Here is an 18,108-nt window from a genome sequence, read left to right on the forward strand (position 1 = left end):
AGTCAACCACAAAATATGATTTTGTTATATACCAGTATAATATATATATATATATATATATATATATATATATATATATATATACCCCAACAACATTGTTTTCAGCTGAAAAATTATACACACACTCTAAGATTTCTTAGCAATTTTAAGACTACCAGGAGAAAAATAAATACATTTGTTGCAGGGTTAGAACCCAAGACACCTTCCGGTAATAGATGTATGTGTCCTTGACAGGTCTCTGTGCTTATGCATTGATTATGATATCCTGGTTCACATAGGCACATATGATTTTTTTTTTTTTTTTAAGAAACGTTATTAAAATACTCCAAGATTACTTGGCAAGAGGGTAAATACATCATTCACACTCCAAGCACATGCTGTCTGGAAATCCGTAACTACCATTACTGTGTCAAGGCAATTATATGTTGTCAGAGAAGTCTGCTCAATACCCTTGTCTGCGTGACAGGTATTATAAATCAATGTAAACACTTAATAATTTGAAAATAAAAAGTTTGTACTCTCTTCACTTTGAAACTTGTCTTTCACACTTGCTTCAGGTCACTACAGAAGACTAAAAGGTTAATTCGAAACACCTAGATAATTTACATTCTGTAAAAATGTTCATTTTAGATAAACTAATACAAATTTCATCTGCAATACACACAAAAAACTTGCCCTTTATGTCGTCTTCAAAATGATTAAATAATTCACTTTACCCACTACATCACTTAAAGATGATGAAATTCAGAAAAAGAAGGGGGAAAACACATAATGCATCTGTTCGGTAAAGGTCAAGTGAATGCTAGTAGCCAGTTGTGGCAAGACTCACATATTTACTACTTTTAAACTAGAGCAACATCAACATTATATATTATTACTTCTATTAAATCCAATAGAGAATGCCACAACAGTGCTCGTTACAAAAGCTAATTACAAATAAATAATACCTGTACAGCCAGTTTAATAAAATATCTATAACTTAAATTGTTAATATAAAAATGTAATGCGTCGTATTGGTAAAGCAGCGGAGAACTCAATCTACTTTATTGTTATTGTTACTTTGCTTGCTAAAGTCTTCATATCCTTGACAGTAAAGTGTCCTAAAAAAAACACTTACAATAAATAATGTTAAAGAAATTCAGGTAATGCTCTTCACTCAAACAACTCTTCTAAACTAGAATTTTATGAAAACAAATTTGTGGTAGAAGAATTAAATTCACATTTAATGTTAAGAAAAACAAATGTATTTACAGCGGAAAAGTACAGTTTTAGCATTCAAACAAGCAATTAATTATGCAGTAGCAACATGTGGCATGTTCCTTTCCATTTGAAACAAACTCCCTGTGCTGAATTTTTCTTTCATAAGCTTTAATTACTGTAACTGCACCTCAATTGCCAACATAATATAAGCTGCCTCTACATGCAAAAAGGAAATAGGGACCAGTTGAAGCCTGAGCCAAGGTTAAATGCCAGAAGCCTGACTCCATCTGCATTCTGACTGTACCCTGGACCCTTTGATAATCTATAACTAAATGGCAGAAATTAAACACAGAACCCGACAGCATGCTAGGGCCATCTGGCACAGATACCTTTTCTAACTCAATACCTGCTATAAATGATTTTTAACCCAGTGAAATCCTGGCTTGTGTCCCAATTTAGAGAGTTCAGATGAACCAAAAACATTTGAGAATCCTATTAACTTTGTTATCTAAACTTATATCCATTTATTGTTTTCTGTAAGAAACCCCATGCCAACCACATGCCTACAGCAACTTCCCCAATGAAGACAGTTGAAATATTTGGGGTTATACGGCCATATTCAGCTAATAATTGTGATATGTATGTATATATAAATAGAGAGCTTGGTGTGCCTTTCTTCCTTCCATTGTGTTTCCACTTTACTCACATACAACATTACATACTTAAACATGATTATTAATAATAAAATGCATTTGACATTTACATTTCTGTGCATACCCAAGAAGAAACATAACTTTCATCATAATAAAGCCCAAAAGATAAAAACAATATGTTGAAAGACAGAATATTGAAATTTCTCACCATCCATGCTGTTACAAAGTCTCCCATCCATGTTCCTACTGCAGCTACTTTCATGAAACTTTCATTTCTGATTCCCATATATTCGGTTATAATGAACTTGCTGTAGAGAAAATAAAAACATTATAAAGATACATTTCCATATGAAAGGCAATGTTATAGTTAGAATGACAACATACCCAAAGCACTAGTTTTCATATCCTTCATTAAAATTACTTTGAGGAGAAAAAACAAACAAAATAAAGCGACTGTCTTATTTAAACATCTATCTTTGGAATATTCACAAAACCAATTATGAAGCAAGGTCTTCTCCATGGCAACATTCAAGGACAAAATGTGACTGTTTTCAGTCACATATCATAACACTGATAGGGCACATGCGTATCCAGCACATACACAGACAGTTAGCTGATGACACCAGTTTAATAAATGGGTCTAAAAAAATAACAGCACAGTCCCGTTATGCTAGTTTATTTCACCAGACTTCTGCATAATGCTTAGATCGCACAGCCCAGATAAGTTGCAAAGTGACGTTTAGGTATCACATAGATGGCATGGACACACAATGATAATTGTTTTTGATTAACTGTTAGATGAATCCTGAACTGGCAACATTTCCAGAGGGAAAACAGCATGAATATGTATGGGTAAACGTGTGCGCATGAATGTGCATGTGTGTGCATGAATGTGCAAATGTTTGCGTGAACATGTAGGCGTTGTGAGCATGTCTGTGTATGTATAAGTGTGTGTGAGCATGGATGTATATGGGTAAATGTGTGAGCATGGATGTGCAAGTGTGTGCGAGCATAGATGTGTATGTACAAGTGTGCTGTTGGTGTATGTGTAAACATGGGTGCGTATGTGCGAGCATAGTATGTATGTGTAAGCGTGTGAGCATGAATGAGTAAATGTTTGTGTGTGGGCATGGATGATAAAGCGTCTTCTGGTGCAAAACGCGTTACGCTTTCTTTCCTGTGATATTCACTGGTTCTATTATTTTGTATTTGATATACATTTTTTTTACTATGGAACTGCAGAACAGAATAAAAGATCAATTGTAACATTTTTATCATCTGATTGACTCTTCTTTGAAGGAATGCCAGTGTTTTGATACTGGATGTACATGTGAAAGTGTGTGAGCTTGTATTTGTAAGTGTGTGAGCCTGGATGTGCATGTTTAAGTGTGTGTGAGCATGGATGTGTAAGTGTGTGTGAGCATGGGAGTGTATGTGTAAGTGTCTGAGTATACAGGTGTATATGTAAGCATTGGTGTGTGTGTATGCGCATTAGTGTGTATGTTTAAGTGTGAGCATGAGTGTGTTTGTGTGTATGCATGGATGTGTGTGTATAAGTGTGTGAGCATGAAGGTGTCAGTGTGTGTTAGTGTGTATGTGTGAGTGTGTAAGTATGTACATATGTGGGGTTGCCCAATTTAGGATCCACCCAGGGTGCCAGATACTCCAGGTAAGATGTGTGATCGTCATTGTCTGGCTTATTATATAATGATGGGAGTTATGCTCTACCACATTGTCTGACTTAAAATATAATGATGGGAGTTATGCAGTGCAACCACCAGTGTCTGGCTCAATATATAGTAACAGGATTTATGCAGTAACACATATGTTCACTATGTACTTATGCTGAAGATAAGCTGCACTGTAACATATCTATGCCAGGCTAACTTTATGCTGATGAGGGCTATACTATCACAGCTGAACATGCACAACATGTAAATAAATCACTATTTTTAATTCTCTGTAGTGCTAATATTATTTTCTGTGTTTTTTTTCTATAGGGGGCACAATGCTCTGTTCTACGCCTGAACGCCTTGTACCTTGCGCCTTCTTTAAAATGGGAGCACCAGATGTCATTGACACATTTAGTGGAATACTGTTTGGGGTGGGGGGGGGGAAATATGTCACTAACAAGCTGTCTGGGCCTAAAAATGGCACTAAGTGTGGCAATATAGTGATTCAGGACTCCATTAAAGATTATCCTTGGTTTTTTTTTATTCAATATTTTCTAACAATGTACTTCCATCATAGTCTAAGGCATTATGATTCTTTTTCTTTATTAACATTTTGTTTAATAGGTTTATATTTTAGTCATTGATTTATATCTAGTTCTTTTATTTCCACAATAGTTATCTATTGGTGTTTTTTTCTTTCTATATTTACACATACACACACACACACACACACACATATCTATATATATATATATACTATTGGGGGCATTTGTAATACTATAATTGTCTGTAAGGGTAATTCGGAAAAGAAAAAATGTCGGTGCGCTAAGCTAGTCACAGGCTCAAATAATACAAATGTGTAATATGAGGCCTACCAAACAGGTGTAAGCATGCTGCAAGAAACAGTGTATCGGCTGTACAATGTATACAAGAAACAAAAACTGTCTGCGCTTCTTACCCTAATAAAGTTGGCAACAAATATATAAACATAATATAAATGAGAGGTTTTGGTTATATGAATTGGCCAAAGCATAATTAAGCTCACCCGCCACGTCAAGGCACACTCTCAATAGGGCGAGAACCTACTCTCCCCTCCTACATAGTGGGCACAGAGTAGGTTCTCACCCTATTGAGAGTGTGCCTTGACGTGGCGGGTGAGCTTAATTATGCAGACGTAGGATCCATCCACTGACGTTGGAAGCCTACGCACGCCCGCCGAGGATCAGAGAGGACGCCCCACAGATGACATCAATACGTCGGCTCACGTGATCTGACGTGAGGACGAACCCGGAAGTGCTCCCATGAGCATAAAAGGACTTATGGACTCCCAGTAGACAAAACCGCCATTGTTCCTGACATTTTGATTTCACTTTTAATATTTACTGATCTACATAACAATAGTAATTCAAATAATGCTGCGGTGGTTGTTCTCTCATCACATTATTTATTCACTTCACCGTATTAATATCATAAAGATATATTGAACAGTGTGTACGTTTTTAGACTATACCAAGGTAATTTCCATGTGAATAGAACATTACTTTTAAATTGCTAATATGGAAACAGAGGAAAAAGGGACATAAATATTACAATTCAAGAATATGGTGTCAAGGAAACTGTAAAAATATGTTACTATTGATAATGTTATTTCAGTATACCTGGATTTTTTTTATTTGAACAGCTTGTAGCAATACTGAATTCTCAAGAGATAACATAACAAAAACATTAGCAGTTGCACAAGATATAGATATAATGTGAAATGAGATTTCACCATTAAATAAATTCAAAATGAGCTTCAGGAACCAGATGGCTCGAAAACGAATAACAAAATTTGTAAATGAAGACTCATTTCCCAAACGCAATTTTGAAGATGATGTCTGTGCTGTTTTTGTTTACAAACTTACCTGTAAGCAATGGTTATTTAAAACCTAGATTTTGTGCATTCTGAACAAAACTATGTCATAATCCAAATTGCTTATTTTGTCAAAGTTGATATATATCAGCTTTTTGCAGTAAAAAAAAAAACCTATTCATACTATTAGGGCTGAGTGTATATCCAATCACATCATATCATTTGAATCCATTATTTTCCTATGTAAGCCAAACCAAACAGTAAAAGTAATGAAAATTAAATAATTTTCTTAGAAGCCTCCACCCTCCACAGACTGTAGTTTGCATATAATAGTATTATATATTCTGCAGTGTAGTCACACATGTAAAGCTGCTCTATGTAATAAATGATGCTAAAGAAACAAAACATAGGTAGAAAATACACATTTCCACATGTAGGTCAATTCTTTTTTTGTTGCACCTGCTTTTGATGGTTACAACTCGATCACCCTTATTATATGAGACACATGGCTAGCATCTGGTTCCACTTTACCTACAACTTATCATGTATGTAGTAGGCACCAAAGAGGTTAATAGACATATTTGTACAATTTGTCTAAACATTTCATTGTCTATTGAAAAGTAATTATACAGGCATCATGTAATCATTGGGCTGGATAATATGAAAAATTAATCTGGAATATGTTAGCCGCTGCTATTATTTAATTACTGAAATTGGAAGGTACTATTTTAATAATTTGAATGCATCTAGACGAGATTAGGCATTTACAGTGTATTGAACCAGTCAGATGCCTATTAGGCTTGGACTCCCTGTATTCTAGTGGGAATAATTTGTACTCAATTTTAGTTATTTGAAAAATCAGTTTTGCCCTTTTACTTTAGCTTTATAATATAAATTAAATACAAATAAATTGCAAATTTCCCCATACAGAACCACAGGGAGCACTGAACAATTTCCAAAACCGATTGCAAGATCATACTATTTGTCAGCGGCCTGAAACATTCAGACTTATATCTCAGGTACTATGCCTGGGTATTGTGTAGCAAAAGGTGAACATCTTTTTTTTTGTTTGTTTTTTAGACAGTTAAACTTCAGTTTGTAAACATATTTTATTTTAAGAACTTGCAAATATAGTAATAGATTGTTACATTATTACATCAAAGCAATTAGGTCCTAAACTGTTTGAAGACAGAGAGAAGTCAAATAGAATGCCTTCTTTTCCGGAAACTAATTCAAATAATGAATCTGAGTACTCAAAATTGCCGATCTCCATAATTGTATTGATTTTTTCATTCACATTTACAGTTTCCTCATGTGTTGTGCCCACTAAAATGTCCCTTATCCCTCAAACACGCATTTAAATTCAGGCAAATCTGTTAAAGTAGTATTACCTTTTGAATAAAAATTAAGTTTTGCTGAAAACTTTGCTTAAGAGTTTCGGGGGGGGGGCAGTCTACTAACCTGTCAATGCGAACTCCAGCCTTAAAAACATTTGGTTTCACAGAAGCAAAGCCCGTAATTCTTGCTATTCGGGGAGTTTATGGCAAACTTACCAGTTTGATTACTAAAAGCAAATGTGAACTGGTATATTTATCATTATAAATGATCTAGTATTGTGCGGGGTGTCATAAATCAATACAGCAGTGACAAGCAATAGTTTTCATTAATAATGTGAACCACTTTTAGCAGGCTATGAATTTTAAACAGTTAATTGCTACCAAGTTTCAGTGGAGATGTTCTAATTGTTAACATTCATGTCTTTGCGCCTGTTCTAAACATCATTACAGCCAAAGTGACTGATGAAGAGAGTGACAGAACACCCAGATGGAAGCTTGGGGAGATCTCTCCTTTAATTGTCATTGTGCATATGAGAAACTAAAAGCATATCGCTCAGTAGACTTGAATTCAATAAACTGAAGTGCATTAAATAAGGAAAACTACAGCTCAAGCTTTTCATTCCTGGAAATATTCTGTAATTGCTTTTTCCCACATCAGTTTAATTTATTCATTGGTTTCTTCCACTCTAAAAACAATGGCTTGATTTCTTAGACTTAAAAAATGGTTTGAAGATGACATATTGCACTGTTAATCAAATGGTTGAAAAATATATAAAAAAAAAAATTGTTGATGGTACAATTTAAAATGAAATAATTGTTCAATCCATTAACAGGAGAAAAAAATATTATTTTAGTTTCCTAGTTGAACATAGAATTTATGGACAAAAAGTTCTTAGCTGCAGTCAAATTCTATGTTTCCTATGTAGTCTCCCCATTTTTCCTGATGTAAGGACTCAAACCCCAATCAGTCCTAGGTCTGATCCCATAGTCAGATTGGCTTTATGACTATTTCATGCATGTTTAAATTCACTCAATATATTAGCCTCCACCACTTTTTATCTACCACAGATAACACTTACATTCCATCTAAGCATCTGACCCTCTAGTTTTAGATTATGATCTCTTGATCTAGCATTTCTCTTCTTTCAAATAAACTTCCCGCCTGTTCTTTGTTAATATTACGTAGCACATGTCTCTTCTTTACCCTAAGCTATACATATTAAGATCCTTTATCATTTACTAATAACGTATAATATGTATAATAATTACTTTCTCTAAACTTCCTCCAATGTGTCTATATCCTTCTGGAGATGGGGTCTCCAGGACTGTACACAATACTCTAGGTGAGGCCTGGCCAGAGAACTGTTATGTGACAGAACCACCTCCCTCTTCCTGCTACTAATACCTCACACTATACGACCCAGCATTTTCCAATGCTTGATTGCATTGTCTGCTTACCTTTAAGTCATCGGAAATAAAAATAACTCCCTCCTCCCTGTTGTCACTGACAGAACAGTGCACCCAACGCTGTATTCTTCTCTGGGATGTTTACATTCCTAGGTAGAGCTAGACCTACTTCTGCAGGTAGCGGAGTGGACCCTCTGCCAGAACATTTCAGAGAACTAAACATTTCTACTTTAGACGACAGCTCTTAAAGATGCAGCTCTTAAAGAGGTCAAGTCTGCGTGGGGCTGTTTAAAAAGGTCACCTTTCTCAGGGTGCTCTGCTGTTTTGTTGTAGCCTGCTACAACTTCACATATATTACCTGGATCTATTCCAGCACCTGACCTCATCATTGCCCCTTGGCTGCACCCTATTCTGCCCAAACCTATTTGGCTCTGTAAACTTGACCTTTTGCTTTGACTTTTGGACCTCATCATCCGTCTAGCTCCTTTTTAGCTGTTCTTCAGCTTTCCACCCTAGAGTCACTCTATGTCTGACTTTGCTTCTAATTTCTGGTACAAACTCTCTCCAACCTCCTCACCTAGCCTTCAGATTTGTGATTATTGGCTGTACTTTCTTAGCTTTGGCAAGCCCCTGTCACTTTGGGCTTTTATCTGACTCTGGGACTCTGCTAAATGATTCTTAACTAAACTGCACGTTCACCAGACTGTTCTGCCCTGCTTCCATAGGCCCAAAGTCCCTGTAGGAAACACACACCTACATATGTAGCTGAACTCCCAACATTTAGTTTACAAACCAAATTTCTAGTCAATACCCAAAACCATTAAGATTAGGCTGAGGCCAAATGCTTCTTTCTGCTCACAGAATGACCCTGAAGACAAATAAGTATTCCAGAAAACTGGTACGTTATAACTAAATCCATCCTGATGGATAGCTAAGACTGAATGCAGGAGTTTTCCAAAGCGAAGAAACTTCTGATGCTGGTAATGTGCTACACAGCAGCTTCAAGAATAACACGTATGCAAATGTAAACAGTTGTACCTCAATTGGTAGGAATTAGCCATGGTGGTTGTTTTGATACCAAATATAAGTTGTAGCACAGTGTGAATATGGGTACAGCTATATGCCATATTTGTATCTCTGAATCCTACTATGCCTGTAAAAGCACAAGAGGACCAAAACTATTATTGTACTTATATTTTTAAAGGTGATTGAAGTACTGGTGTCTTACTAACTAGTCAACCCATAGCACTGGTTATCTTTGGAGAACATCTCCTGGCTGGCTCTAATGATTCCCTTAACCTATACATTCAGAGATACACAGAGGGGTTAACCCAGTAGAACCTCTGCAATAGCAGGAAAAAAAAGCTGGAAGCACAATCGCATTGACTATGCACAAAATATATTATAAAGAAAAAACAAACATACTGGCTATTTAATTAAATCAATTGAACTATGCCTCATCTGCTATTATTTTCTTTGTAACGCACATGGAACTAAATGCCAATAAGTGATATTTTTCTCATGCCAGATATAACAAAATAAACATGTGGCTAATGAGTATTGCAATACTGCAATGGAAGATTACTGCTAGGCATACTAAAACCTGCATAACAGGAAAATTTGCCAATGTTAATCAATTAGACACCGCAGAAGGAAAGTAATGAATATAAATGACCACTGGCATACACAGTGCTTAGGTAGGAGGTTGGCATTGTTAGAAAAGGAATCAGTTATTCTAAAACTAAGGACAGTGTGTGGGTTGCACATGGAACAGACCATGCCTGGATAGACCGCATCGATGACACAGAATGCTTTCTCTGAGCATGTACTAACAAAACAACGTGTACACAGATTTCCACTTATAAAGAAACCTATTAAAAGAGACCTGAATATCCCCCAATTGGCAATATCTTGCCTGAATATCACCCCATCGTGGGTCCAGGGACTATTCAGTGATTATTCAAAACTGGATGCAATAGAAGACAGTCTTGCCTGGACATACCAGAAAGTCTTCTTTCTGTAACAATAATGGCTGAAATGGTAGTATTATGTAGGAAGATGGTCCCCACAGACCTATGACCCCTCTCATTGCTACAGTTTTACATAAATGTATTTTCCCCTCACACTCACTTGAGCTTTTCAAATCCTAATTAATCCATGCATTTTGAATATATTGAACACTTCAGTTTCAATTTTACAAATGAACACCCATGGATCTTCCATCCTAACTATAAATCATACATTATTGCGCTGGATAATGGAAGATGTCGACGATGGTTCTGATGTAGGGGTGGCAGACAGGAGCATACTTGAAGGTAGACCAGGACCTGTAGGGAGACTTGGCAAGGAATGACTACCACATTGCACTTGCGCATGAGGTGCTGTAATTTCAGTCTCAGAGGGGGGGGGGTTGAGTCAGGATAGGGAAGCTGGGCTCAGCTGGGCTCAGCAGCAACCAGTTACATGAAGTAAAAAGGCTACCTAAAGACTAGATGCAGGGAATGGAGTTTAAAAGCCCAAAGGGAATGTGGGTTGTAGTGAAAGTAATAACACAACTGAGCAACTAGGGCCAGGTGTTTATACAGGCTGTCTAGATAAACATGGATCCTGCCACCCAATAAACCTGAGGCTACGGGGATGCCCAGTTAGGACAAAATCCTATCATACCTCAGAACTTTAAGTCCTGGGGCAAAGCACATGGGTCCCGGGGTGAAGTAAATTCTTCCCCGGGTCTCCAGTTCACTTTCCTCTTTCTCTGGGCAGAAAAGCAGCATTTGGCCATGTCTACTTCCCAACCACTTCCACCTCCGTAAGAAGAAGAACCTTGTCCAAATGCCCAACAAATATGGCAGGGGAGGCTGCTACAATCACTGTGCTTTGTTTTGCTCAATTATGTTTGATTTTACATGTTTTGTTGTTACATTAGGAGAGGTGTTATAGATTACTGTTGCTCTCTGCAGGTTTTTTAGATAATGAAGGCACTACCTCCTACTTTTCACCAGATATTTTAATTGTTGATATTGGATTCCTAGAAACTTTATTTGTGATGTTTATGTTTTTAAGATTTAATTTAGGTTTATAGTGCTTGCCTTTGATGGCATTTCATCTGATATTACACTACATAATGTACACGCACCAAATATACACAAATATGTTGTTAATTCACACAGTTTCCTAAACGGAGTGTGTTTTGGTGATATTTTTCTTAAAAGTGACAACTTACCTGTCCTAACAGAAGCAGACCTCGATGACAAACCTGAATTTGTTTTCCCATCTTTCCTGATTAATCAACAAATTAATAAACATGGGTAGAGCAATATTATAGCACATGCAAAAGGCGTCTCATGGTTAGTTTATATATCTATACAGATAGATAGATAGATGATAGATAGATAGATATCATAGTATTGTGCAAATGGTACACAACTGAAAGCTGATTAGGGTTTCTCATTCCCCTTGTCTAAATTGTTCGGGACTTTCTCCCTCTTTAAAAATATTAGTAAATACAAATTAATTTGTAACCAACTACAATGTCCATCTCTAGCCTTTTAAAGGCTAACTAGCAGCAAGCAGCCGACAAAATGAATGCATTTCTTTAATCTGAGAAAATAACATGGTGAGTGAAACCGCAAAACAGGAAAAAAAAATACTCCCTCCCCCAACTGCTGGTGCTGGGCCTTTTGTGCTAATAATGGCCAGATTTACCTAGCTGGAAATTACTCGATGGCATATGATACTACCACCTATTGATTACAGTTTCTCACACAATGAACCTGTCTCTCAATTAAGCAGCTGCCATGTTATCGTGGTGCTACTAGAAAGAAAATTGCTACTATTCGCTCTATTTTATAAATATCACTTGAAAGTGACCTAAATCCATCAATGTCATAGCAACATAAACAGCAATTTAAAGCATTTCTCTTTTGCCAATGAAAGAAACAGTGACAGATGGGCCCAGGTAAGAGAATGGCAGGGTGATTAGAATTCCCCAGGCTGTACATCTTTTACAATGTATTATTAAAGTCAGAATAAACTTAGACTATTTGCACACTAGCTTTGCTTACAGTAAATATCACTGACAGCAAAATGCAGAGCTACACAAGACATTTATATATAAACGTACATATACATTCGTTTTAATTTAGATGGTGCTGGACAGAAAGTGAATTTAATAAACAATTTTAAGAATTAAAGTTGCATTTGTTCATCGGTAAACGCACCAACAGAATAAATACATTTTAAATAAATGGTAAAATCTGGACATTTAAGATGTATTGGTATATACATCTAACGTGTTTATCCGTATTAGTGATTGAGCGCCGATAAACTGCATGTTACTGAAGCAAGCTTAAATAAAAATTATTACAGCATTATAAAACAATATCAGCGATCGAAAATATTATTGCCCACTTGATAAACATGGTGATGAGGAAATCTTGCGGTATACATTTGAAATGCAAGAAAATATAAAGAAACAAGTCATATTTATTTAACCTTCACTGTGCTAGAGAGAGCATATCACAGCACATTTGGCCACTTTAATAGTCTAAAAAGAAAATGATCCTGTGTGCTTATTTTAGTTGAAAAAGATAACATTTTATAGGGACAATGTAGAAAAAGATAGCCTTTGAGACCTCAAAGTTTTTTTTTTCTCAGATGGTGTCACCTTAGAATAAATTTTCTTTGGGGCTAGTATCGCTTTATCTATTTTTCTTACCTTGTTAAAAAAAGATGATGGAATATAATTACATTATCTGTAGCATTGTAATAGAAATTAATCCATCAAATTTTTGTAAATATTTCATGTGACAACACTGAAGAAATGACACTCTGCTACAATGTAGTAGTGAGTGTACAACCTGTATAATAGAGTACATTGCTGTCCCTTCAAAATAACTCAACATACAGCCATTAATGTCTAAACCAAAAAGTGAGTACACCCCTAAGTGAAAATGTCCAAATTGGGCCCAAGTAGCCATTCCCCTCCCCTGTGTCATGTGACTAGTTAGTGTTACAAGGTCTCAGGTGTGAATGGGGAGCAGGTGTGTTAAATTTGGTGTTATGGCTCTCACACTCTCTCAACATGCCACCTCATGGCAAAGAACTCTCTGAGGATCTGAAAAAAAGAATTGTTGCTCTACATAAAGATGGCCTAGGCTATAAGAAGATTGCCAAGACCTTGAAACTGAGCTGCGGCACAGTGGGCAAGATCATACAGCGGTTTCATAGGACAGGTTCCACTCAGAACAGGCCTTGCCATGGTCATATCCAGAGGTTGTCTTTGGGAAATAGACGTATGAGTGCTGCCAGCATTGCTGCAGAGGATGAAGGGGTGGGGGGGGTCAGCATGTCAGTGCTTAGACCATACACCGCACACTGCATCAAATTGGAAGCCCAAACAGTTTGCTGAAGACAAGCAAACTAAGGACATGGATTACTGGAACCATGTCCTGTGGTCCGATGAGACCAAGATAAGCTTATTTGGTTCAGATGGTGTCAAGCGTGTGTGGTGGCAACCAGGTGAGGAGTACAAAGACAAGTGTGTCTTGCCTACAGTCAATCATGGCGGTGGGAGTGTCATGGTCTGGGCCTGCATGAGTGCTGCCGGAACTGGGGAGCTACAGTTCATTGAGGGAACCATGAATGCCAACACGTACTGTAACATACTGAAGCAGAGCATGATCCCCTCCCTTCGGAGACTGTGCCACGGGTCAGTATTCCAACATGATAACAACCCCAAACACACCTACAAGACGACCACTGCCTTGCTAAAGAAGCTGAGGGTAAAGGTAATGGACTGGTCAAGCATGTCTCCAGACCTATACCCGATTGAGCATCTGTGGGGCATCTTCAAACGGAAGGTAGGGGAGCGCAAGGTCTCTAACATCCACCAGCTCTGTGATGTCTTCATGGAGGAGTAAAAGAGGACTCCAGTGGCAACCTGTGAAGCTTTGGTGAACTCCATGCCCAAGAGGGTTAAGGCAGCGCTGGAAAATAATGGTGGCCACACAAAATAGACACTTTGGTCCCGATTTGGACATTTCCACTCAAGGGATACTCACTTTTGTTGCCAAGGTTTAGACATTAATGGCTGTGTGTTGAGTTATATTTGAGGGGACAGAAATGTTACACCGTTATACATGCTGTACACTCACTACTTTACATTGTAGCAGAGTGTCATTTCTTTAGTGTTGTCACATGAAAACATATAAAATATTTACAAAAATGTGAGGGGTGTACCCACTTTTGTGAGATACTGTAAATGTTCTGTTTCTGCAGAATGTCTCAAAATTGGACCAAGTGAGCATGTTATCAGTCACTGTCCAACCTGCCTACTCTCTAGCGCTTCAGTTATGATCCAGCTGCAGCACACAGCATGGGACAGATCCCAGCAGAGAAGCACGATCACTACCAACAGACGGCAGCCAACAAATTGGGCTAGATTAATGAGCGCTGCACCAGCTAGATGCTCCCTAATTAAATAACCATGGCTAATTAGAATAAGATTAATGTGCATAAAGCAGTCAAAAATGAATAAAAATGCACAAAATTGCTCTACTGGCACAGATTCGAACCATTACTCTGATCACACCAATAGCGATGCTTTTTTAACACTTAAATAATAAAACTTTATGCCGCAAAGACAATGCTATCGCTGTAAAAATTGTAAATCTACATTATGATCCTTAACCAAATTGTGAATTTTGTGCAAAAGTCTATCAACAACTATTCTTGGGATAGACATATTGAACAATATAATTTTTTAAATATTTACGTTTATTATTGAGCTCATACTGGGCCGTTATTAAAATAAGGTACCCAAAAACATTTAGCATCATTTAAATGTGTTTTGTTTCTTCTCTCTTCTTTTGTGTCCATAGAACTCTGCAGCTTATAACAGCCCTGCATATAGGTAACAGAAACTGCTATTGATTTGAATTAGCAAAGGTTGGCGGTTTGCCTTTACTATTGCTAATATATGAGTTGGGGTTACTCAGGGTGTCAAGCATTCTAAGTTTGATTCTTTTATTTTCTGTTGTTACTTTGTTCCTTTTGTTGTAATTGCGAGACTTGTTCTGTTTATGTTTTGGGGTTGACCATTGTCAGGCTGAATGTTCCTGTTTTTTTTATTGAGCGTATTCATTACATTTCCACAGTGCTGGTGGGAAAAAATAAGTGAACCTTTGGATTTAATAAATGGTCAAACCTCCTTCGCCAGCAATACTTCAATAAAGCCCTTCCGGTATGTTGGGATGTTTTCATTTTGGTATCCAGTGCCCTTTTTACGCTATACATAGTGCCGCGTGTTCTTCCTGAACAATTCAACCATAGTTTATTAGTCCATAAAACACTTTTTCCAGTAGCATTGTGGAGTGTCAAGATACTCTTTGGCAAACTTTAGGCGCGCAGCAGTGTTGTTGATGTTTTTTTTTTTTTTTTTTTTTTTGAGAGCAGCAAGGTGTTAACCAATTCCAATGAACCTTTAGCAATTTCTTTAACTGTGGACTGATGAATATGTGAACTCTTTGAGATTACTTTGTAACCCTTTCCAGCTATATGCAAATAAACAAATTCTTGATTGTAGGCCTTCTGAGATTTAATTTTGGTGAGCCATTCTTCACGTCAGCAGATGCTTCTAGAGAATAGCAAACTCAAAAATCTTTGAGCTTTTGGTTTTTGTGTGTCAAAGCAGAGCTAACACGCACCTCAAATCCCGTTCCATTGATCAGACTCCAGGTTTGTCAACTCCTGACTCCAGTTAGCTTTTGTTGAAGTCATTAGCCTAGGGGTTTACATACTTTTTCCTACCCGCATTGTGAATATTTGAATTATGTATTTTATATGAAAAAGAACAATTAATAATCTGTGTCTTATTAGTTATATGCATTATATCATTATTGCAATTTAGGTGATAATCATATCAAATTTATACATAAATACTGGTAAATCCAAAGGGTTCACTTACTTTTTCTTATATGTATGTGCATAAACATTAAAAACAGGATTAAAAATGGCAGACAAGCAAGATAAAGAAGAGAATGTGTCAACAAGCGATAATGCAAAATAAATTGCTAAAGAGGGAGGACAGAAAGAAAAAGCATCACAAGAAGCAGAAAGCACTTAAAAAAGCATTTTTATTTTTCCACTTAATTGGTCTCAGCTACTTTGGAAATTATGGAAGGTCACTATTAATGATGGCAGGTTTTGAAAATGAGCAACTAAAATTCACCACTATCGGTAGAACTAGCTATTGCACCAATACAAGTCCTCCATTATATTAGCGTTTTTCTTTCCCCAGTAACAAACACCTGCTACCTGCCTCTACCTGTTTGATTGCTGCCTTTTGCCTTGCCCACTAGTGACCACCCATATGTATATGGGGCTTAAACTATAGGCATGACAGCTCATCCTTTTCTGGAGTAGGGAATCTTATTACAATTTTTACTATAGTGATATAAAAGTAACAGTGCATCAATGACAGGCATACTAAAAAAATAATAATAATAACCTTGGTACTTTATACAAAGCCTGTATGAATTTCCATTATTAGTCAACAACTTATATTACAAATAACACAATAAACAAGTTTTATAAGGTCATCATGATAACATTATTAAGAACATACTGAAATACAGTATTTTTATTCTAAGAAACATTCATATAATAAAAAAACAGACTCTGCAGGGACACCTAGTGCTCACAAAATGCTAATGCTAAGATCATTTTTTAATCAACCTTATACTTTTTAACAGTTTTGAAGTAATGGCAGTAATAATACACACAATAAGCAAAATTAGACAATTTTTGAAAAAAAATATAACCCTTAGACAACCATGAGAGAAAACCATGGTGTGCTGTGCTACAACTTGCCATTACTACAGTAGGATAAGCTTTTGTACCAATTATGTATTGAATCAAGGGTTTCCACCATGTAATAGCAGAATGTTAACGTGGCTACTAGGAACTTTCTGTGACAATGTATAATATAATAGCAACTCTGTCAAATGGAGTATGTGGAAATCAAATTGGATGGTCTAAGACTGGAATAAAAAAAACTAACTCAAGGTCTACCCTGTGAACTCTCAGTTAAGGTATTAATTCAGTGCTGCCTGTAATTTAACAGAATAGTTATTACTAATTAATGCCTGTAACACGCAAATCAATCTAATCTTATTTCTTCATACTTCCATTCAAGGAATTAATGTATAATTGCATGATTTTACTATTACCATGACGTAAAGTCATGATTTTATTAAAGACACGGAGGCGAGTATTGCTTAACTCTTTCTTTACTGGAAACAAATAGCAGCAAGAAAATATTAACAGAGAAAAAAGTAAAACACAATATGTGGCCCCAACAGCCAATCACCACACAGTATACATTATAAAACCAGTCTCCTCCCGGAAATCATCCTCTTTCTTTGATAGGCGAACTTGATCAGCACCACAAAACGAAACGTCCGCTGTGAACCAAAACCAAAATGCTTGAACGTCCGCAGAAACCAAGACAGGAACGAAGAAAACGCACAACCAGATCACGCTGGTTGGAAAAACAAGAATCTACAGGTTAACTCCAGTGCATGAGAACAGATAAGTAGCAGGAAACCAAGAAAACATAAATGGCATAAACAAACCACAGTGACCCGTCAGCCTCAGACAGAACAAGAGACAAAGAAATAAATAAACAACTAACATCAATCCTATACAAACCATAAGTCATAGGGCGGGAGCGAGACCCACGCAGCGGAAAAGGGTGGGAAGCAATACTCGCCTCCGTGTCTTTAATAAAATCATGACTTTACGTCATGGTAATAGTAAAATCATGCAATTTTATGACAAGACACGGAGGCTCCTATTGCAAGTTCAAAGCTGAGCAACAATAGGAGAGAAAATATGCGATGAAGGTCGAAAATAGAACTCCTTGAAAGTGGATGGCCTGGACCAGTCCGCCGCCTTCATCAAATCCTCCAAACGACCACCAAGAC

General features: G+C 36.9%; 1 protein-coding gene across 1 annotated transcript in view; it reads right to left on the reverse strand.

Moving 5' to 3' along the window:
- Nucleotides 1–18,108, reverse strand: part of TMEM117 (transmembrane protein 117) — a 106,720-nt gene that overhangs the window by 56,245 nt on the left and 32,367 nt on the right. Inside the window, exon 4 of the mRNA XM_053465356.1 lies at nt 2,062–2,161. Within this exon, the coding sequence (XP_053321331.1) occupies nt 2,062–2,161 (100 nt within the window). The remainder of the gene's footprint in view (nt 1–2,061; nt 2,162–18,108) is intronic.

The sequence above is a fragment of the Spea bombifrons genome, chromosome 4, assembly GCF_027358695.1.
Source record: "Spea bombifrons isolate aSpeBom1 chromosome 4, aSpeBom1.2.pri, whole genome shotgun sequence".
NCBI classification, from domain to species: Eukaryota; Metazoa; Chordata; class Amphibia; order Anura; family Pelobatidae; genus Spea; species Spea bombifrons.